The sequence below is a fragment of the Aptenodytes patagonicus genome, chromosome Z, assembly GCF_965638725.1.
Source record: "Aptenodytes patagonicus chromosome Z, bAptPat1.pri.cur, whole genome shotgun sequence".
NCBI classification, from domain to species: Eukaryota; Metazoa; Chordata; class Aves; order Sphenisciformes; family Spheniscidae; genus Aptenodytes; species Aptenodytes patagonicus.
Genome location: NC_134982.1, coordinates 57806362 through 57824889, shown reverse-complemented (window position 1 = coordinate 57824889; position 18528 = coordinate 57806362). Strand labels below are relative to the sequence as shown.

The 18528-nt window shown below is 40.5% G+C and overlaps 1 protein-coding gene across 5 annotated transcripts in view; it reads right to left on the bottom strand.

The window, feature by feature from the left end:
- PIGG (phosphatidylinositol glycan anchor biosynthesis class G (EMM blood group)) overlaps positions 1-16771 on the bottom strand; it is a 99391-nt gene extending 82620 nt beyond the window's left edge. For 4 of the 5 annotated variants that reach the window (XM_076363329.1, XM_076363331.1, XM_076363332.1 and 1 more), the window contains exons 1-7: positions 16582-16771; positions 12772-12977; positions 11387-11596; positions 9695-9883; positions 8012-8150; positions 5296-5508; positions 416-633 (exon numbers count right to left, since the gene is read on the bottom strand). In XM_076363329.1, the coding sequence (XP_076219444.1) occupies positions 416-633; positions 5296-5508; positions 8012-8150; positions 9695-9883; positions 11387-11596; positions 12772-12977; positions 16582-16741 (1335 nt within the window). In that variant the 5' untranslated portion in view covers positions 16742-16771. Of the gene's footprint in view, positions 1-415; positions 634-5295; positions 5509-8011; positions 8151-9694; positions 9884-11386; positions 11597-12771; positions 12978-16013; positions 16174-16581 lie in introns of those variants that run through there. The other variant, XM_076363330.1, reaches the window with a different exon arrangement.
- Between the last annotated feature and the right edge of the window lie 1757 nt (positions 16772-18528).

Genomic DNA, 18528 nt, shown 5'->3' with positions numbered 1-18528 from the left:
AATCTTGGAACTGTGAAAACACAATGTATTGCCTGTTCTGAGCAGCTACGCTCGCTGTTAGATAAAGAGGAACAGGTAGGAACTTACTTGCCACACTTTTTTAAATGCAGTAAGGCTACTCAAAAAGTAGAAGGCTAACTAACATGGGAGTAATTTAAGTTGTAGCACATCTGCATATTTACTGTAACTAGGTACACCAAAACATAAGTAGCTTGTATCAAAAGCTCTCTTGAATCATTTTAAAGGCTAATTTATACTTTAAAAAGAATATTACCCTCATCCAAGCAGAAAGTCAGCCAACTCTAAGAGTTCATACTCGGTAATTCTAAAGACCAGTAAGAGTATATACTAAGTAGTCAAAACCAGAATTACGTTTGTGCACTTAGCTTTTTCACAGAAAGATGTATTTTTGTACCTCCATAATGATCACAGTCCCCACCATCATCGAATACATGTCATATTGTGCCACTTGTTTGCTTAGTGAAGAACTCAGGGTCTTCAGGGCCTCCAAATATTGCTTCAGGACCTTTTTGCCAAGATTTAAGAGTATTTCTGAATTATTCCCCTCTAAATACAGTTTGATCCAATTAGCATGGGACTTTTCTGCTATCTTAAAATGTTCATATCCAGGATCTAAGGAGAGGGGGAAAAAAAAAAAAAAAAAAGAAAAGAGATAAGAAGATCCATGAACAAAGAAGGATTAATTAGAGAGGTGATCATATTTTTATATTTGCTTGTAAAGTATAAAAAAAAATTTCTATGGGGGTTGAAACTTTTTTCACACCTAGAAAGTTACATTACCGTCCTGCAGTAAGACCATAATGAGCCAGATACTCAGAATAAAAGCAATTAATCCCTAACCTGATAAAATGTCAAGACCTCTAAAAGTGACAAACGTATTAAAACATCCATCTATTCTTACAAAAGGTTTCCAGGACAAACTTATTCAAATGCTTTAAATCCTGAAAGAAGTCATGTTTTCCACTGGAGCCACTCATTATCCAGGCCATATTGTGCAAGTCAAGTGGGAAATGATCAAATAGCTTCTCTCTGGAGGAAACATCAAAGGACACACACACCATATTAGGGACCTCGATTTTGCTGCAAAGCTAGTGAGAGTCAGTTGGTAACATGAAGTTAAACACACAGGATGTGAGATTTTGGAGCAGCAATAGAAAAGTCAACAGCTGAAGTGCACAGTTTGGCTTCAGGCATTTGGACTATGAAGCTGGGGCAAAGCAATCCTCAGCAGTGAAACTTAGTAATTCTGTAATAGTGTAAGGATGGCCCGCAGTCTAACTTGATTAAAAAAGAGAAAACCTGATGCTGCCACCAACCTATGGAAGCAAAACTCTTGTAGCAGAAGGTGATTTCATGATGGCCTATCTACATCTAAAAAACGTCTGACCTGAAGACAAATAAACAAAAAACAAAACAAAAACCAAACAAATAATGAATTAAGAAAAACTCAGAAAAAAACCCAACCTCCAGGACACAGATCTGTTGTCTATACCTAGGTAATATTTACTTGTAGAAATGTAATTTTGATTAAGTCTTCTGATAAAGGTATGTGTAAACGGGACGACGGGTGAACACTGACAACACATATGAAGACTGTGATCTGCTTTCAGAACTGGGGATGAGGACAGGACTAGCACTAGACTATGTCCCTGAAGAAAGCAATTTTAGATCAACTCTTTACATTACATAAATAAGGAACCACTGAATCGTTTTAATGTGAGTATGCTTTTTAGTATAGGTACAGAGACATCACAGTTTCTTTTCTTTCTCTCTTATACTGTAGAAACACGTCTGCATTACTCTAGTCTCTCTAAATTTATTTTAAAAGCTTGAGTGAGGTCAACAGGAGACACAGGAAAGAAGCAAACAGACAAATCCTACAATTTAGAAGTCCTTTGCAAGTACTGCAGCAGTAGCTTTTCTCCTACATGTATTTCCCCTCACTAGTTATTCCACAGAATCCTTACTTTACACCAACTGTTCTGGTTGATACATGCCAAAGGGTAGGTGTGAAGAGACAATGATTCAAGTCGATTCAAAGGACACGAGAGTCATTTTATTCTCCCATCAACTACTGTTGATTTGGATCATCAACTTTCCCATTATTAAACATTTACACAAAAAGCTGCAGCACAAAAAGCTGAGTCTTGATAGCCTTTTTACTTCCCAAAGATATATTCAGCAGTGACAATAACCAGATGCTGCAGGCGAAAACAGATAAGCATCATTTTGTTCACACATGAAAAAAACCATAAACACTCACTACAAGCATATAGGTAAAAAAAAATTAAAACAATTTCTGCCAAAATTATTAGTGTGGGTCCTACATGCACCTGAAGAGCATTCTATTCACTCCATGTAAGTTTAACTTCAAGAGCATTTATTTAAAATAGAACAATTAGGTCAGTTTCTGTGTTTTATTGTAAATGTGGAAAATGGCGTTGTTCCTGAAAGCACTTAAGACATTTTACCTCTTCATTTTATGGTGCATCACCCCACACTCCAACATGCCACATGATATTTAAAATATTGGTCATTGAGTGTAGAATGCAATCACAACATAAATTCAGTTGACAAGACAAGGAAAGCAAGAGCATAACCTTCAGAAACTTATATCTCACTGGACGTTATGCTATGCGTGAACATTCACATATATCTGTATTTTTTGCAAGAAATAAATGTTTAGTTTCACTTCACATTAATAATCCTTTCTATTTCCTTGAGATTTCACTTGAAAGGTAATGACAACTTATGGGCAAAAAGGCCAATTTGGAAATTTTTATATGACAAGCCTATCATTATCTTCCCATCTTGCACTCCTTACCTTCTTAGCTAAAAGAAGGGCAAAACATTTGCTGTACAGTTTCAGACGACAAGTGTTAAAGCAATGACTGAAGAAAGTTTGGTGTCACAAAGACTTAAGTTTTTAACCTGTTTTTACTCCTGTTGATACATCAACAGTGTATCAGACTTAGAAAAAACCCAGCATGTTCTTTATTAAGCTTTTTCAGCAGAAGTACATTATTAAACTCAGAAACATTTTTAATTTTATTTCAAGTGAAGTAAGATGAATGAATTATTTCTATTCACAATTCTCGTACAGTTATGAAAGAACTGTCCTTACCATTTGGGAAGTCTCTTACCACTACAAGACACTTTGATCTACTACAGGCTGAATTCAAAGTGAGAATTTTAGAGAGCAATTTTTAACTCAGAACATCCAGTCTGGTCTCCCAAGACTTCTAATAGACTCCAAAGCATGCTGATCCTACTATGCAGGAAGCTTGCAGGTATCTGCTAGAAAGTACAATTCAGCCAGCAGCAACCACTTGTACATCGAGATAGCTGCCAGCGCGCATGGAGACTTTTGTTTCCCTACTGTAGTTCTTTGAACAGTGAATTCCCTAGAAAGCTCCTCTTCCAGTATATTTGAAGTAAGAGTTTCATAGTCATACTTTTGAGGTAATCCAGAAATCCAGAAAGGATCATCTAAAATGAGCTTTAATCAAACTGAGATTTGACATGACACTATTTCATTAAACAGAACACTGAAATGAGTTCAAGTTATATTTTGAAATCTAAATAAATTCTCTCCACATCTGCTGCTGCTGTTCTACTCCCTTTTCATGCTTTTTGCCCAGTCTCCCTCTTCATTCCTCTTAGCATTTTTATTTCACTCTCATCTACCTCCTTCCATGCTACTGCCCACCAAACCCATGCTGTCCATGTTTTGAAAGATGACTGTTCTAGTCAAACCCCCAACTTAAACAAGACAAGTTTACAGCAACAGGGAGAATTCACCTTAAGACTGTAAAAAAAGCTACCATGACTTGGATCTAGTTCCATGTTACTGAGACTCTCCATCACTGAAAGGAGAGGAGCTCATCACAGATGCTTTGCCCCACAACCCCTCTCCAGTAGGGCAGCATGTCTAATAGCAGTCACAAGCAATTAGCATAAAAATTTCTCACATTTCCATCCTCAGCAATTTTGATTTCATTTCTCAGATGAAAGCCGCTCAGATGAAAGTTGAAATTAAGCTGTTCCCAGACAAAAATAAAACGAAAGTGAAGATATAAACCAGGAGCTGGTAGAAACTACAGTCTGTTTCACCAGTACTTGCAGAAATACTGTCAGATGAAGCTTTGTGTTAGAAATTTCAGTAACACAGCCATATCCTGAACTCCAACCAGGGCAAAGTTTCCAACAGGGCCAGTTTCCTCACTTGACACAAAGGGGTTAAGTGAGGAAAACTGCGCAGAAAAAAATATCAGAATAGATGGAGCATAGGTCCTGATATTGACATGTTGCTACCATAAGCAGCATTTGTTTTGTTAGACTCCTGGACAGGGTTTAATTATGGTTAGAAGCCATGATGTTGAAAGATAATTAATTCTTGACCTACAATGATCATCTTGCTAAACTTTACGTTGTTATCTACTTTAATTATTCATAGCTGTAACACAGCTCTGCATTCTCATCCAGTTATTTTAATGATTCAACAGATTATAAATCAAGTGACAAGGACTTCAAGCTTCACAGTCACTTTAAGACAACAACATCTTCTAATGTCCATGGTAAAATATTCTCCTTCATCCTCTGACTCGATTTTTTTCACATAATTATCATATTAACTTGCTTACTTATATTGCAGTTTTTATCATGCCTCCTAATGAAATACTACATTTTGCTAGGTTTGGTTTATTTTTTCCACTTTTTATTCTTTCCTCCAAATACACACACACATATATATGCATACATATGTGTATTTTTCATAAGCAACTTTACTTGGAGTGAGAACCTAGAGAACTGCAAATTCATACATAAGAATGAAATAAAAAGATAACTTACCCTAAATTATTTCCCAGCTTTACTTGAAGCATCTTTTTATTTAAACTAGAAAATTCACTCCATTGTGCTATTCCTCCAAATAGCTCAGAATCAGTGCCCTTTGTAGGATACCTCACAAATAGCAGATATGAAACCACTGAGATTTAACTACACTGGCAGTTTTACTTTAATCTTACTCTTTCATCGTTATTTCTGCTCTTTTGCCTACTAGGAGTAGTAGTGGTCATTAAAAAAACTTTATTCAGAGGCAGTGTGCCAGAGTAGGTTACAGTAAAGACTGAACTCAGTATCATTTCTCTGAACACTGCTCTCAACTGAATGGCTAATTTGCAGTGCCATGCTATACTCTTGAACCTAAAAGCCCAAACTGTGTTATAAACAATCTCCTTCTGTATATGTAACTTTTTTTTTTAGCTGATTTACCTTTTTCATACGCAGGTGTATTCTCTTGCAGCAGTCTACTAAGCTGGAACCCATTCAAGTGCACAAAACGTAGTTGTTCTCTCATTGTCTTGCCTCCCACAACTGGCAATATAAGGTTCCCAACACTGTTTCTTGAAATTGGTAGACCAAGACCTACTGCCAGTGTGCTAGCTAAATCAGTTTGTTGCACAAGTTTAGGTTGGGTTAGAGGACCTAGAATCAACAAAAAAAGGAAAAAGAAAAAAAAGAGGAAAAAAAGTATTTCAATAACAGGCCCATTCTATACCTCCAGAGACAGCCGGCATCTTGTTGTTTTCAAAATTTTTTCACTGGTGTTAGATCAGCTATTTCAAGTAATCTACAGAGTGCTGAGTGATCTTTTTCAGCTGCTGTCCTTTGCTGCTGTGAAACCGAAATTGATTCAATTCTCAGCCAAGTATCACTCTTCAATGCTAGCAACTACCGTAAACACAACATGAATGTTATATAAGTAAGAAAAGAGGTGGTGGAGATCATCTTAACATCAATGAGATATTAGGATATCAATTAGGATATTAGGATGCAGCCTACATCCTAAGAGGGTTTGATAACTTTTACATTAGAAAGAATAGAAAGCACTACAGTAGACTAATTTCATGCATGAAAGAAGAATGAGAATCTAAAATAATGCTGACAGCATTCTAGAAGCTTCTCAACATAATGACAACAGCTCAAGATTTAATTAATATCAGGTTGTTAGGCAAACAGAATTAGAGGTCAGGTAAAGAATCTTAAGGCCCAAATCTATGGCTCCATGCAGGCAAACCCAGCGATTTTTAAAGGGTTCTGTGCAGGATCCCATTACCTTACTGCAGTTATCAGGATTAGCCTTCAGTTCCACAGACATCTACAGGCGTGAATGACTTCACTAACGTAAGTAACCTTTTGTTTAAGATTGTCTTGCCAATTGTTCCTTTGTGTGCTTCACTAGTTACATAACAGTGTTTTTCTATTATGCTTTTACTTCGTCCTCTTTGTAACTCCAGGCATTGAGTGTTTTGACTTAAGTACAGTACAGAAAGAATTCTATATACAGTGTTTATTACTCTCAAGGCTCTCTAAGGCTCCCTTAGAACTTCTATCATTTCTCATCTAGCTCTGATTAATCCCATACTTGCACAGAATGCCATCTATAATCCCCAAAGCCTCTCTGCACGAGTGCCTGTATGTCAGCAGTTTTCAGATTTCATCTTTAAAGGCAAGTTCTTAACTGGTAAAAAAAAGCCAAACTACCAAATGCATTTAGCCAATCACGGGTGACACATCTCTGTACATCTTACTCTACACAAGTAATATTCTGACAGCATACTAAATGCAAAAGCCCACAGGATTACTATTTTTGAGGTCTACCAAATTAACCACAGCACATTTTGTTTACAGTAGGATCATAAGGAGCAATCACTAGAATTCTGATTACTGTAGCAATGAGAAGCGAGCTGCTGGATATTTACATGGGCATCATTAGAAATCACAAACTCTATCCCAAAAGACAGGTGAATAGGTATATTCACTGTATTGTAAAAACTGCACATTCAGTTTAAACCTAAGAGAAACTAATCCCAATGAACAAGAGACTGCATTTACAGAACCTACACTTGTGCGGCCTGGTTGTCAACATGCACCGGTGAAATTTATAAAGCAAAAACTTACCTAAGAGCTTTGGTCAGCTCCTGACTTTGTTTTGGTTTTATATCTGGAAAGACTTCAATGACTCCTCAAACAATGCTTTCTATTGCAGCTGGATAACAGCTTTATAAATGACTGACAGATAAATGTACTTCCACTGTGCTGCAGGAACCTCCAGCAAGATAAACAAGGCAAGGTTCTGCAAACAGGCTTTAAAAGCAAGGAAATCAGATGGAAATGAGCAAAAGGCAGAATGAAAGGCACAGGGAAGTATTATTTTAAAGAAAATATTCACTCCTGGTATAACTAGATTTCATGGATTCACTCAGTCAAGTTTATTTAAGCAAGACTCTACAAATTAGACTAAAGATTCTCTACCACACCATTCCCTTCTTGCCTCTTATCTTAAGCTATATTATACAAGTAGAAAATGAGTTTCAGAAACAGATAAACTCACATCAGTGATTTGGAAGTAACTGCCTGGCCAATACAGTAAATACACTCATGCTCCATATTCTTTCCTTAACGCTTAGCAATCAATAGTGATGTTTTCACTGCTGTCATCTCTCACCCTTTCACAAGAGCAATTCTTCCTCTTTCCTGTTACTCTCAGCATGAGAAATTGTCATTCATTCCTCTACCCTGGCTGTCTGAGAGGGAAGAATGGAGGCCAGGGAAATATCCTGGCCAAGAAAGACAAAACTTAAAACTCACTTCAAATAGGACTTTACTTCTAATCCTATCCATTTACCAGTATCCCAAGATCCTGAGAACAGATCTCACTAGCTCTCAACACTCAGGTAGAGCAGTGCTGCAAAAGGTTATCATCTGAGAAATACTCAATTCTCTCAGTGGTTACAAAGCTTAAGCCATGGTTTCACCATGACATAGATGCAAACTCTGGCTAAAAACAGAGTTTTAGGTCACACAGAATGGGTCTTGCCAGATATCTGTAGAACAAACAAAGCACTTTTCAGGAAGAATTCTAGAGGTAATATAAATTAGAGATGGCAATGTGTTCTAAAAAAAGTCAAGCTTCTTTGATCCTTACCACTTCTCTTTTCAAAAGCAGAGCTGATAAACAGCAGTGGTGTGTGCACTTCTCCTTCTGAAGAACCACCGTGACTGCCTGTTTCAGACATCCCATGATCCCCACAAACAACTAGCAAATTGGGCAGAGAAGCTTCTTCCTGCGAGACACAGAAATAAATTTAAGTTACTGTACAAACAAGATGCATATATATCATGCTTCACTATCTTTATCACTTTCACACATGAATATTTCTCAAAATAAACTCCATTTTTTAAGCTGGCTCAGAACACCTGGGGCAGATTACAAGAGATGTCTACAACTAAGTGTTATGCAGTAATATTAATTTTTAGCAGTAAAGGCACACAGACTTATCTAACATACTTGTCACTATGTTACAAAAACCACAAAAAAGCTTTAAAAAAACCCTTCATTTACAGACTCAGAAGAAACTGACTGAAGGATTAAATAAAGGTCATCATACTGTAGGAAGAAAATCGGGAGTCCAGGAGCAGTAGCATTAACAGAGGAGTATTCCCCCCCCTCCATTTCTTCAGCTTCATTGAGTTTTTAATACAGCAATGCTAAATTACTAATATCGCAAATATTAATATAATAGAAATTTAATATAAAAAGATAATCCTATTTCTAATAGTCTCTAGTCTCTCAAGTGCTTTTGGGGTAGAAATCCAACATGACTGATGTCAAATGATATTTATTTTTCTGAAGAAAGAGAAACAGAAGCATAAGTGAGGCCTGTCCCACAATTTTAAGCTAACAAATCAAAGACAGCAGAAAATAAATAGTCATTCCAGAAGAAAGCAGCTTTTTGTCATCTCTAGTTATTACCAGTACCTGTTGTATCCAACAGTAAAGTGGGTTTTTTTTATTTCTGTATTCTAAAACTGAGATAAAGGCTTGCATATAGTTGGCAAAAGCAAAACATAATAGCAAACTGCAGCAAAACCACTGCAACGTTCGTGAGATTGTAACTTCCACAGGCAGAATTTAACCTCTCTTTTCATACAATAGTTTCCATTTGTCTAAGAATACTATTGAAATTTTATGAGCAGCTACTCTGAATTGCAGTTGCCAAAATCAAACAAGAAAAAAAAGCTTCAGGCCACTTGAAATTAGGACTTGCTATTTCAACATCCAGACTATTCAGATAAGTGACATCCTGTATTTCCAAATCTAAAAACAGACTCAGATTTGGTAATTTATGTGCTACATTTAGCATAAGAAAAATGCTGTTTACAACCACCATTTCCATTTGAATCTTTTCAATATCTAAGAATTAGGTATGCCTTCACAATTGTAGAAATCAGAGCCATTAGCTATACATGCCTATTATTCCTTCTTTCCAGTGAAATTTCGTTACTAGAAAGCATGCTAACCACCATTTTAATTCATGAGTGATAAGAGAATTTTGGCACGCATTCCTCTCCTCTTCCCGCACACCAAGGGGGAGTTATTTCCCACAGCTGTTCAGAAGAGACTGTTAACAGATGTTACGAAGGTCAGCCAGTAAATCCTTAAAAATGTTACACTACACTGTTAACAGGGGAATGGCCAGGGAAGGAAAAGAACAGAATACCCGCCTTAGTCTAGGAATAAACAAGCTACCACCCACAAACAAGCAAGCAAGCATTTTAAAGTTAGTCCACAACTAACAAACATCGATCCAGGAAGGAGCTATATTACCTTTGAAAGAAGAGACATATGAATCTTCTTCAGGACGTTATCCATCTCACGAAGTTTTGGTCCCACTAATGGGCTGTTTGGCCCAGTCATATGTCCAATATGGTCCAACCCCAGGTAATGTAGTATTAGGAGATCCCAGTCTTCTCTCTTTAAAACTCTATCTAAATGCCTGGTAACATTATCATCAACCTCAGAAATAAAAGGAAAAGAATTAAAAGGTAAAAATAATTTCCCTCTTGTAAAAAGCATAGAAAAATTAGGTCACACTACCCATGAAAATGCTGTAGAAGCTGATGAGAATTACAGTCACTCACAATGTTAAAAAGGAAAGAAAAAAAAAACCAGATTGATTAGTTCAATGCCAGGCAGTCAAAAAATCTGTCTTACAAAACAGATTCCTCACCCCATTTCACTCTTTTCTGGTTATGAGGCATCAGATTACAGACAAACAGAGAAAATGGGTTGCCACGCTTTCACAGATGCTTTTAAAAACTGTTTCAAGAAATTTTCAGTCACTTTCATCCTTCACACTCCTGATTTATCACTTCACAAGAAGTAGGTACAGGGAAAAGCCTCTCTTCGGTGCTTGGAAGCACAGGGGGGAAAAAAACCACTCCTGCTCTTTCAACTCAGTTTTTGCTACTGTACAAACACAAAATGATTGTACTTGCTGTGAGAAAATGATGACATAGAAAGAAAGAAAAATTATTTGAAAAGTGCTATTTGGGGCCTAACTCACATGTTTTCCTGCTTAGGTTGACAACCGATTTTTAGTTGCACATGTTTCTCCCTGGATATTAAAAATCCTTACAAAATTTCACATGCAACACCGCTTTGTTGACTCTGTATACAACTATCTAAAAAACTATAAAAAGCTTTCTGTTTAATGGGCTATATTCAGAAAGCATAAAGACTGCATAAAGGGCTTGAGAGCCATATAATCACAGATCCAGCAGCATGTTTGCATTTCTCCACTCCATGTTGAAGCTTCTGCAAGTCTTATCAGAGTAACCAATTAAAAGTGTCTTCCAATTCACATGTTAGACCTATCTAACTTCCTTAAACATGATCATAAAATACCTAAGTCAGTAGCAGCAGGTCAATGGCCTGAGGTTTTAAAAATGAGAAAGGTTCAAAATATGAACTAAAATTGCCGAACCATTTACTCTTTTAGTGTGCCCAGAATAAGAATTTTCACAATTTGTTTCATTTACTTTCTGTACTCCCTCTTTGATAACGCACTGCAACACTACTCATATTGCAACTACAAAAGCAATACAATACTATAGAAAGTATGCCTCTAAGAGACCAAGATTATATATTAATGGACCTCTGAAAGATGGTACATACTAATATAAATGCGATAGCAAGCTGGAAACATGGATAGTGGAATTTTTAAACAAAGCAAGTGGTCTAACTTCCTACAACAACAAGTTTTGTAAGAATATTGTATGTTTAGGAAAGTTATACAGTAACACACTGTTTGTTACTGTATCATCCAAACACTTCCCACAGCATATGCATGAGGGACTGAAATGCTTAGCTCCACATTGCCAATACTGAAAACACATATAAATCCAATTTGCCACGTTCATACTTCAGAACAAGGATAGTTTTACTCATTCATTCTTAGAAGCTGCCACTGTGTTTGTACTCACATTATTTAACTTGGGATTACACAAAGCCTCTCACCTCTGTAAAGTCTGACACAAAAAAGGATGTTGTTCCATCATATTCCATGAAATGCTTTGGAAACAATTTAACCCAAGTATCATCACCGTAAAAGATTATTCTTTTTCCAGCTGTTTTTGCCTGCCATATCAGATTGTCATCCAACAGAGCTGGAGAATTGAGGTTCACAATAACATCAATGAAACCAGGTATGCTACCTGTCATCAAAGCCTACATAAAACAAGAAAAGAAAAGAGACATATTAACAGAAACGAAAAAGTTTCCAGTACTAAGACGACAGTATTAGTGTAAGAGGAAGCAATGAAGCAGAGGTCAGAGAAATTATACTTTCAATAAAGAAACATAATAAAGTAAAAGAACATGAGCTGCCATGCTACATCACATCACCTGCCACAACACAGTGCTAGCTGATGTCAGAGATAATAACTGCTTTACAGAAAGGTAAAAATAATATTTTCTTAATTAGTGGACAGCAAAATTACTTTCTATACCAGTTGAAATTCACTTCATTTACTGGTCATTAAATCACCAAAAAGATAGTTTAGAAGGCCTAAGTAAACTGACTTAACAATAACAGTGATAGCACATTCAAAACAGTAATTAAGAATCTTCCGGAAAATGCAATGAAGTACACCTATCAAGAGTTACCAGACCGTCTCCCCCTCACTCTCTCACTGGCCTCGTAGCTGACCTACCAAACCTCGCTCACTTTCTCAGCTTCTTCAATGCAAGAAATGTCACTCAGATCTACCACTGAGAAGCGTGGATGATCAAGTATTTTGATGACACAGCCACAATTCAGCTTTTAGTTACCTGGAACCTGGCACAATTTTTAAGCTCTGCAAAAACATCCCTATGAGAAAACAAATTTACACTAAACTGGATTTCCTATCAGAAGTTACAAGAACACAGAGAAATACCAACAAAAACGTTCTTGGATAGAAAACAACTGGAAAATTTGATGACTGAGAGGCTACTGCCTTCCCATGATTGCAAATGAAAAGATTATGTCAATCATTTAAGCCTGCACTAGGGCCTTAACTGCCCTTAACTGATTCTCACAGACCTTCCCACCACAGAGCTACCAAATAAAGGAACAAAACAAGGCAAGTGACTTAAGTGGGAGCTGCCACCTCTTACTCTTACTCTTACTCAGCCTCTCTACTTTCCTTCAATCCCTGACCTGACCTTTCCTGCAGAAAGCACCTCTGGGCCATGGCACATCAGGACTCTGTCATATGCACTACTACAGCAAAGAGAGTTTCAGACACAAATTGCAGTAACACAGCAAACCTGCCCTATATGCCAACTCTGAGCATATGAAACCACTCAGCCTTCAAAACTTTCTCAAATGAAACAACACTAAGTGGAAAAAAAACACTTACCTTAATTCGAGGCATAGTCACAGTGGGTGGCTTCACTTCAGCAATGAAACTGTAGGATGTCCCTCTTTCAACAACTTGTGTAGTATACGGCATGAACTGTTTACCTTTGGATCCAAACACAAAGTCATCTCTCAAAGCATCTATGAGCACAATGACAACCTTTTTGAAAAGTGGTGGTGGAATTTTGGTCCAGTTAGAAACCATTCCTAAACAACAAAAAAGGGTATATAAAAGTCACCAACAAATTTTAACAATGGCTAGACAGAAGTTAAAGGACAACTTCACCACAGAAATGAGTGCTTCCAACTTCTTTATTAACTTTACATTCAGAAGCGAGAAGTTGCAAACAATAGCAAACATGAGAAGTAATCAGAGGGAGCTGAGTTTTCAGGCCATCCAGCACAGGAATGACACAACAACCACAACAACAAATCCAATACAGCATCTAGGAAGGAAAACAAAATGTGAATGGAATGCACGATGTGAAATTGGGAGAACCAAAGAAAAGCTATGGAATGGAGAATGTTCAAAGGAATAAGAAGGGATAGCTGCGACCTTCTCTCTAGTTGATTTAGTAAAGCTGAACTACATATATGCAACAGACAACTTCTGTTACAAAAAAGATGCAGCATTCACCTGTGCTAATACCCAATTTTGCACATCAGACAATATCTCAAGCAATGCCTCGCAATCAAATCCCACCATAAGAGAACAGGAAAATTACAAATAAAGAGACAGTTTCACTGAAATTTGAAAGGAAAAGATTTGTGAACACTTGTGCCCTTCAAGGTAGAAGACTGTATGCCACGATAGTTTGGTGATGGCAGCTGCAGGGCCAAAATCCAATTCCACAATCCCCTGAACATGCTACGTGAGTGGGCACAGCAAAACGCTGCTGTGCATCAGGTAGCGGGCAGTGTCATGCCTTCAAGCCCACCTCTTTCTCTTGCATGGCCTTAATGCTGGCTGCAGCAACTCTTCATTTGCATTGAGCTTGGTCCACATGGTGACATTTAGCTTTTACAGCAGCAGTTTTTGGCCCAACCTCTACAGGTCCCATATCTCTACCAGGAAAAAACACAGAAGGACAAAATGGAAGCAGAATGGATCCTACCCACAGATCTCTACTCAGACAACATTGTGGTGAATCAACTTCTCAGTACATGCATTATATAAAGATAGGGTTTTTACACTCCTTTAGCATAAAATGTGTTTCTGAATAAGTGGTTGACAATTGGGAAAGGTCACAGATAATGTTGTGTCTAACAAGAGAACCTCAAAAAACAACCTCAGAAACTGTATTTTTGGGTACATAGATAAGCATCAATAAATTGACATTCACAGACTGGTTACTGCTAGTGGTTTTTCCAGATAAGGAAACTGGGGAGGGGGGCACAGCAGGGGGAAGAAGGAAATCTCAACAACAAAATGCTAATACTAACTGCCAGCAACCCTGATTAAAATGGTAATGTTGTTTTTCCAGGACTTGAGTCATCAACTTAGCAGGCATGCTTTGGCTCTCAATGAAAAACAAGAAGGCACAACTGGATGTACTATACTGTTAGTTAAATCTGTCTCACCATTTACTCCTATCCACTTGCTTAGGGAAACAAAACTTGCTGGACACCAAAAATGTTCATATCACAAACACATACACCCTGCTCACAACTCCCTCCTACAGTGTTATTCATCAGTAAGCCAAAGTATTGAGAAGTGCAAAGGAATTAGGAGTCAATTACAAGCCATCTGAAAATACATATTATAAGGTAGCTAAAGCAACACATCGTGCAACTCTTGGCATGCAGCATGCTTATTTATTCTTGCCATGGTTATTTAAGAAAAGTTACTTCAAATGAAGCTGAACTTCTGTAAGCAGTGAACAAAACCATAGCTTCTACCAAAAACTTACCACAATGACGTGCTGCAAGGATTCACTACTATACAAGCAACTACACAATTTTATCAGTCATCCCACAGCATGGATTCAATGGTAGTCAGGGCTCACAAAGTGAAACATTCAGGAAATACAGAAGCACTGAAGAAATATTCTTTTCTGAACAGATCAAAAGTAGGCTGAAAGCCTTCTGTATCGTGGTTTAGTAAGCAATCCCCTGCCTTTAGAGCTTATCATCCAGAGCAAGAGATCACTCTGCAAGCAAGTTTTAACCAAAGAACTACGAAAGAAAGTATTCTTCCACTGTCACTCCATTTTTGCTGACTATACCTAGGATTACTAGTGACATGCCTAAATTTAAACTATTTGTAGAGCCCTGTGGTCCACATTTATACTCTTCAACTCAAACAAGTCTTTTCAAAACCCAATTGTCTGACAGTTCCCTCCCACCCACCCAGTCTCCCTCCAGGTTAGTCTCCTGCTAATAATCATACGTGAATGCAACATTTCACTCACAGCAGCCTATCAAGCATTTCTGACAGTCCTGGCAATCTCCACCTAAAAAGCAACCTGCCATTTGGCAACATCCACTCAGGTCTGTTACCAGATTAGATTCTTTCAGTGTTCCTGCTTAACTGATACCAGCACACCACACTAAAGTACACAACCTTCTCTTCCCTCCACTGTTTCTCGCAATTTAAGTAAGCCTCTCCCAACATGCAAAATGTCATATACTTTAGAAGAATTAACAATAACAAGCAGCTAAAGACCCAGTTTGGCAGTTACAGTCCTGTTCCACCAAGTTAACCATAAGCAGATGTCCCAAGCAAGAGCTTTGTATGAGCAAAATACTACTCAGTTCAGCTGTCCACTGAACCTGGTTTCACCCCACAAGCTCCAAACACTGGTGAAGAACACTCCTTCAAGTACACATTCTTCTTCTTCACATTATTTTAATATAACTTGTGACTGGATATATGACAGCTACATATCAGCACATCCTCTACCAACCCTTCATTAAAAAGATGCTTGAAAACTTTGGTTTCACAATTTCAGCTAAGGAATGCAGCAGGAACTGTAGAGACCATGATTTCAGAGAAACGATAATGGACAGTAACACTGTGCATTCTGCAATCTGACCAGACTGTGAAGTAAACCTGTATTACTACAGTTGCTTTCCTCATTACTGAAGTGTTAAAGTCTCACTGAAGTGGCATTAAGACACTCACACACCACAGTGAGCATCACAGAAACAATGATTCTCAAGCACAACACAACCAGTAAGTTAACAGAGCAAGCACGTGAAGCACTGTAACTGAAATGGCATCATTTAATGCAAACGACTTACCATTAAAGAGTATGGGTATGACGGCTGCACCAGAGACAGGGAAGGGGGCACAGAACGACAGAAAAGCACACCCTCCAAAAATGCGACAGCTGATGCTTAAGGCTTTTTGCGACCGTGAGCAGATACTGCTGGCAGTGGTCGATAACTACACGCAAAAGGAGTTAAGTTCTAAACTATTCCGGGAACAGGTCTGGAAACGCGACGGCGCTACAGAAAGCTGTCCTGCAGCACCGAGCGGCCTCACGGCACAGGGCTCGCACCGGCAGCTCCCGCCTCTGCACTCTCACAACCCAACAGACCCAACGCAAACCGACGGCGGCAGACGCAACGGTGACCGGCAAGACACGCCGCCCCGCCCCTCACCCCGCCGGGCTCTGGCCGAAAAGCGGGGCACAGCCGGGGCCGGGGCGGGCCGGGGCGGGCCGGGGGGTCACCGCGGCAACCGTTTCCCGGGGCTGCGGGCGGGGGGGAAGCGCGGTTGCCGTGGTGACCGGGAGCCGTCCGTGCTGGGCGGCGGGGGAGGGGGGTTGCCTCGGCGACCAGGGGAGGGGCGGGCCGCTCGGGTTACCTGGGCCGGGCGGGGCCGGTTCGGCGGGAGGGTCCCCGCGGGCCTCTCTACGGGGCAGGGACCTGACGGGCACCGGGAAGAAGCCGCGGAGGAAGAGCGCGACCCCCAGGGCCTCCACCAGAAGGCAGGAGGCGGCGAAGACACCCGAGCGCAGCCGCATCTTCCCCCGGCGGCGCCGACCTCCGCCGGGCCCCGCTCCTCCGGCTCTCCGGGGCGGCACCCGCGGCGCTCCGCCCCTTCCCCCTCTCCCCGCCCCTGCCCCACGACCGGCCAACCAGCGACCACGGTACCAGCCCGCCGAGCCCTACTATTGGCCAGCGGCCAGCCAACCCCTCTGCGAGAGGTGTGACCCCCCCCCCCCCGAACCGGAAGTAGGCCCCCGCACTCGCACCAATGGGACGCCAGCATAGCTAGGCTTCCCAGCAGCCCGCGCTCAGCAGCGGGGCCCGGCCCGGCTGGAGGCCGGTCCCCGCGTCCCCCGGCGGCGGGGGAGCCGCTGGAGCGGGGGGCGAAAGGCCGTGGCGTTAAGGGATGGCATCGGCAGGCTGCCTGGGGCCGCCGTGCTGCCCCGCGCCAGCGGGGTGAGGCCGTCCCCCCTCGGAGCTGCGATGCCGAAGGAAGAGGAAGGTGCCGAGGCCTCGGCTTCCCACGAGTGATTTGTGCCGCGGCCACTCCCTCGCGCAGCCTGTGCTGCGAGCTGATGTTTGCTCCAGGAACTAGCAGTGCCGTGAGCTGCTTCCTCTAAAACATGGGTTTGAATCCCGAGCTGCGATGACAGGGAGGTTTTATGTAAAGAGGCAGCAGAGGGTGCATGGCAGGTGAGGAAGGAAGCTGAAGTCGGCGACTGTTGCAGGTGTTCAGCAAGCAGAATCTTTCCCCCACCACCACCTTTTTAATAATGCCGAACAGTAGTAGCCTTTTAATCTTTCCATTGGAAAGGAAACAAACTGTAGCAGGCGGGTCGCAGCAGGTGAAGGAGGAGAAACAAGGTTTTAAAAGGCTTTATTTTTCTGAAAAAGGAAATAAAAGACATTCTGCACAGTGAAGCAGAGCTGACACTGGTCTTGCTATGCTCATTGATACAGGAAGATAGCCTCGAAGCTCAAAATCTAATTCCCCCAAACAAAACTGCTTCTTATATGTCCCACCTCTTTGCCAGAAAAATGTGGTATGTTCTTTTTGCAGCATACATAACAACTCCTTAGCTTTACCTGTGGGTGGCACGTTTTCCCTAATCTAAGTCCAGTGCCCCCCAGACTGCCTGTGCCAGTCGCCATCCTGGGCTTAGCTCATCGTGGTCTGTTGCCAGACAAAGCGGCGCTGCAACAGCTTGATGCCAGTGTGGCACTTCACCTGTTTACAGCCATCATCCCATAGCTGTGTGTATGTTGATGTGACTCTCCAAGCACCATATAACTGGGCTCCAGAGCAGTTCTCCTGCCAGGCCATTTCCCTCGACGCAAAGTAAGATCTGTTTTGTGTAAAGACAGGCCTTTGTGCCATGCTTTCAAGAGTGTTTTCCCACATAGGTTTGGTCAGTTTTGTGCTTTTACTGCCAGTTTTTACTGGCCAGCTGTTCAACAGCTGTCACTGGCAAAGCTGCCTTGGTGTGAAAGGCATGTATGGGTGGGTTTGGGATAAAAGCTTCATGGAACTTCATATCCCTCCAGGTCTTTGCTAGGGCCTCCGAATACAGAGAAGAAATCAAGGAGACTCTGCCCTGTGGGCTCACGCTGCTTACATGGCAGATTGTGTAATACATCCCTGAACACTGTGCTACGTTGAGGCCATGTAGTAACTGCTTTTTCTGGTCCCTTTTAACCACCTTATGCTTCTACTTGGACTGCTTCTAACATTTCCATTTCCTAAGAAGATGCAAAGCCATTATGTTAAAAAGAAATTGCATTTTTGTAGGTATGGTTCGGTTGTTTCTTTCCAGAAGCATGG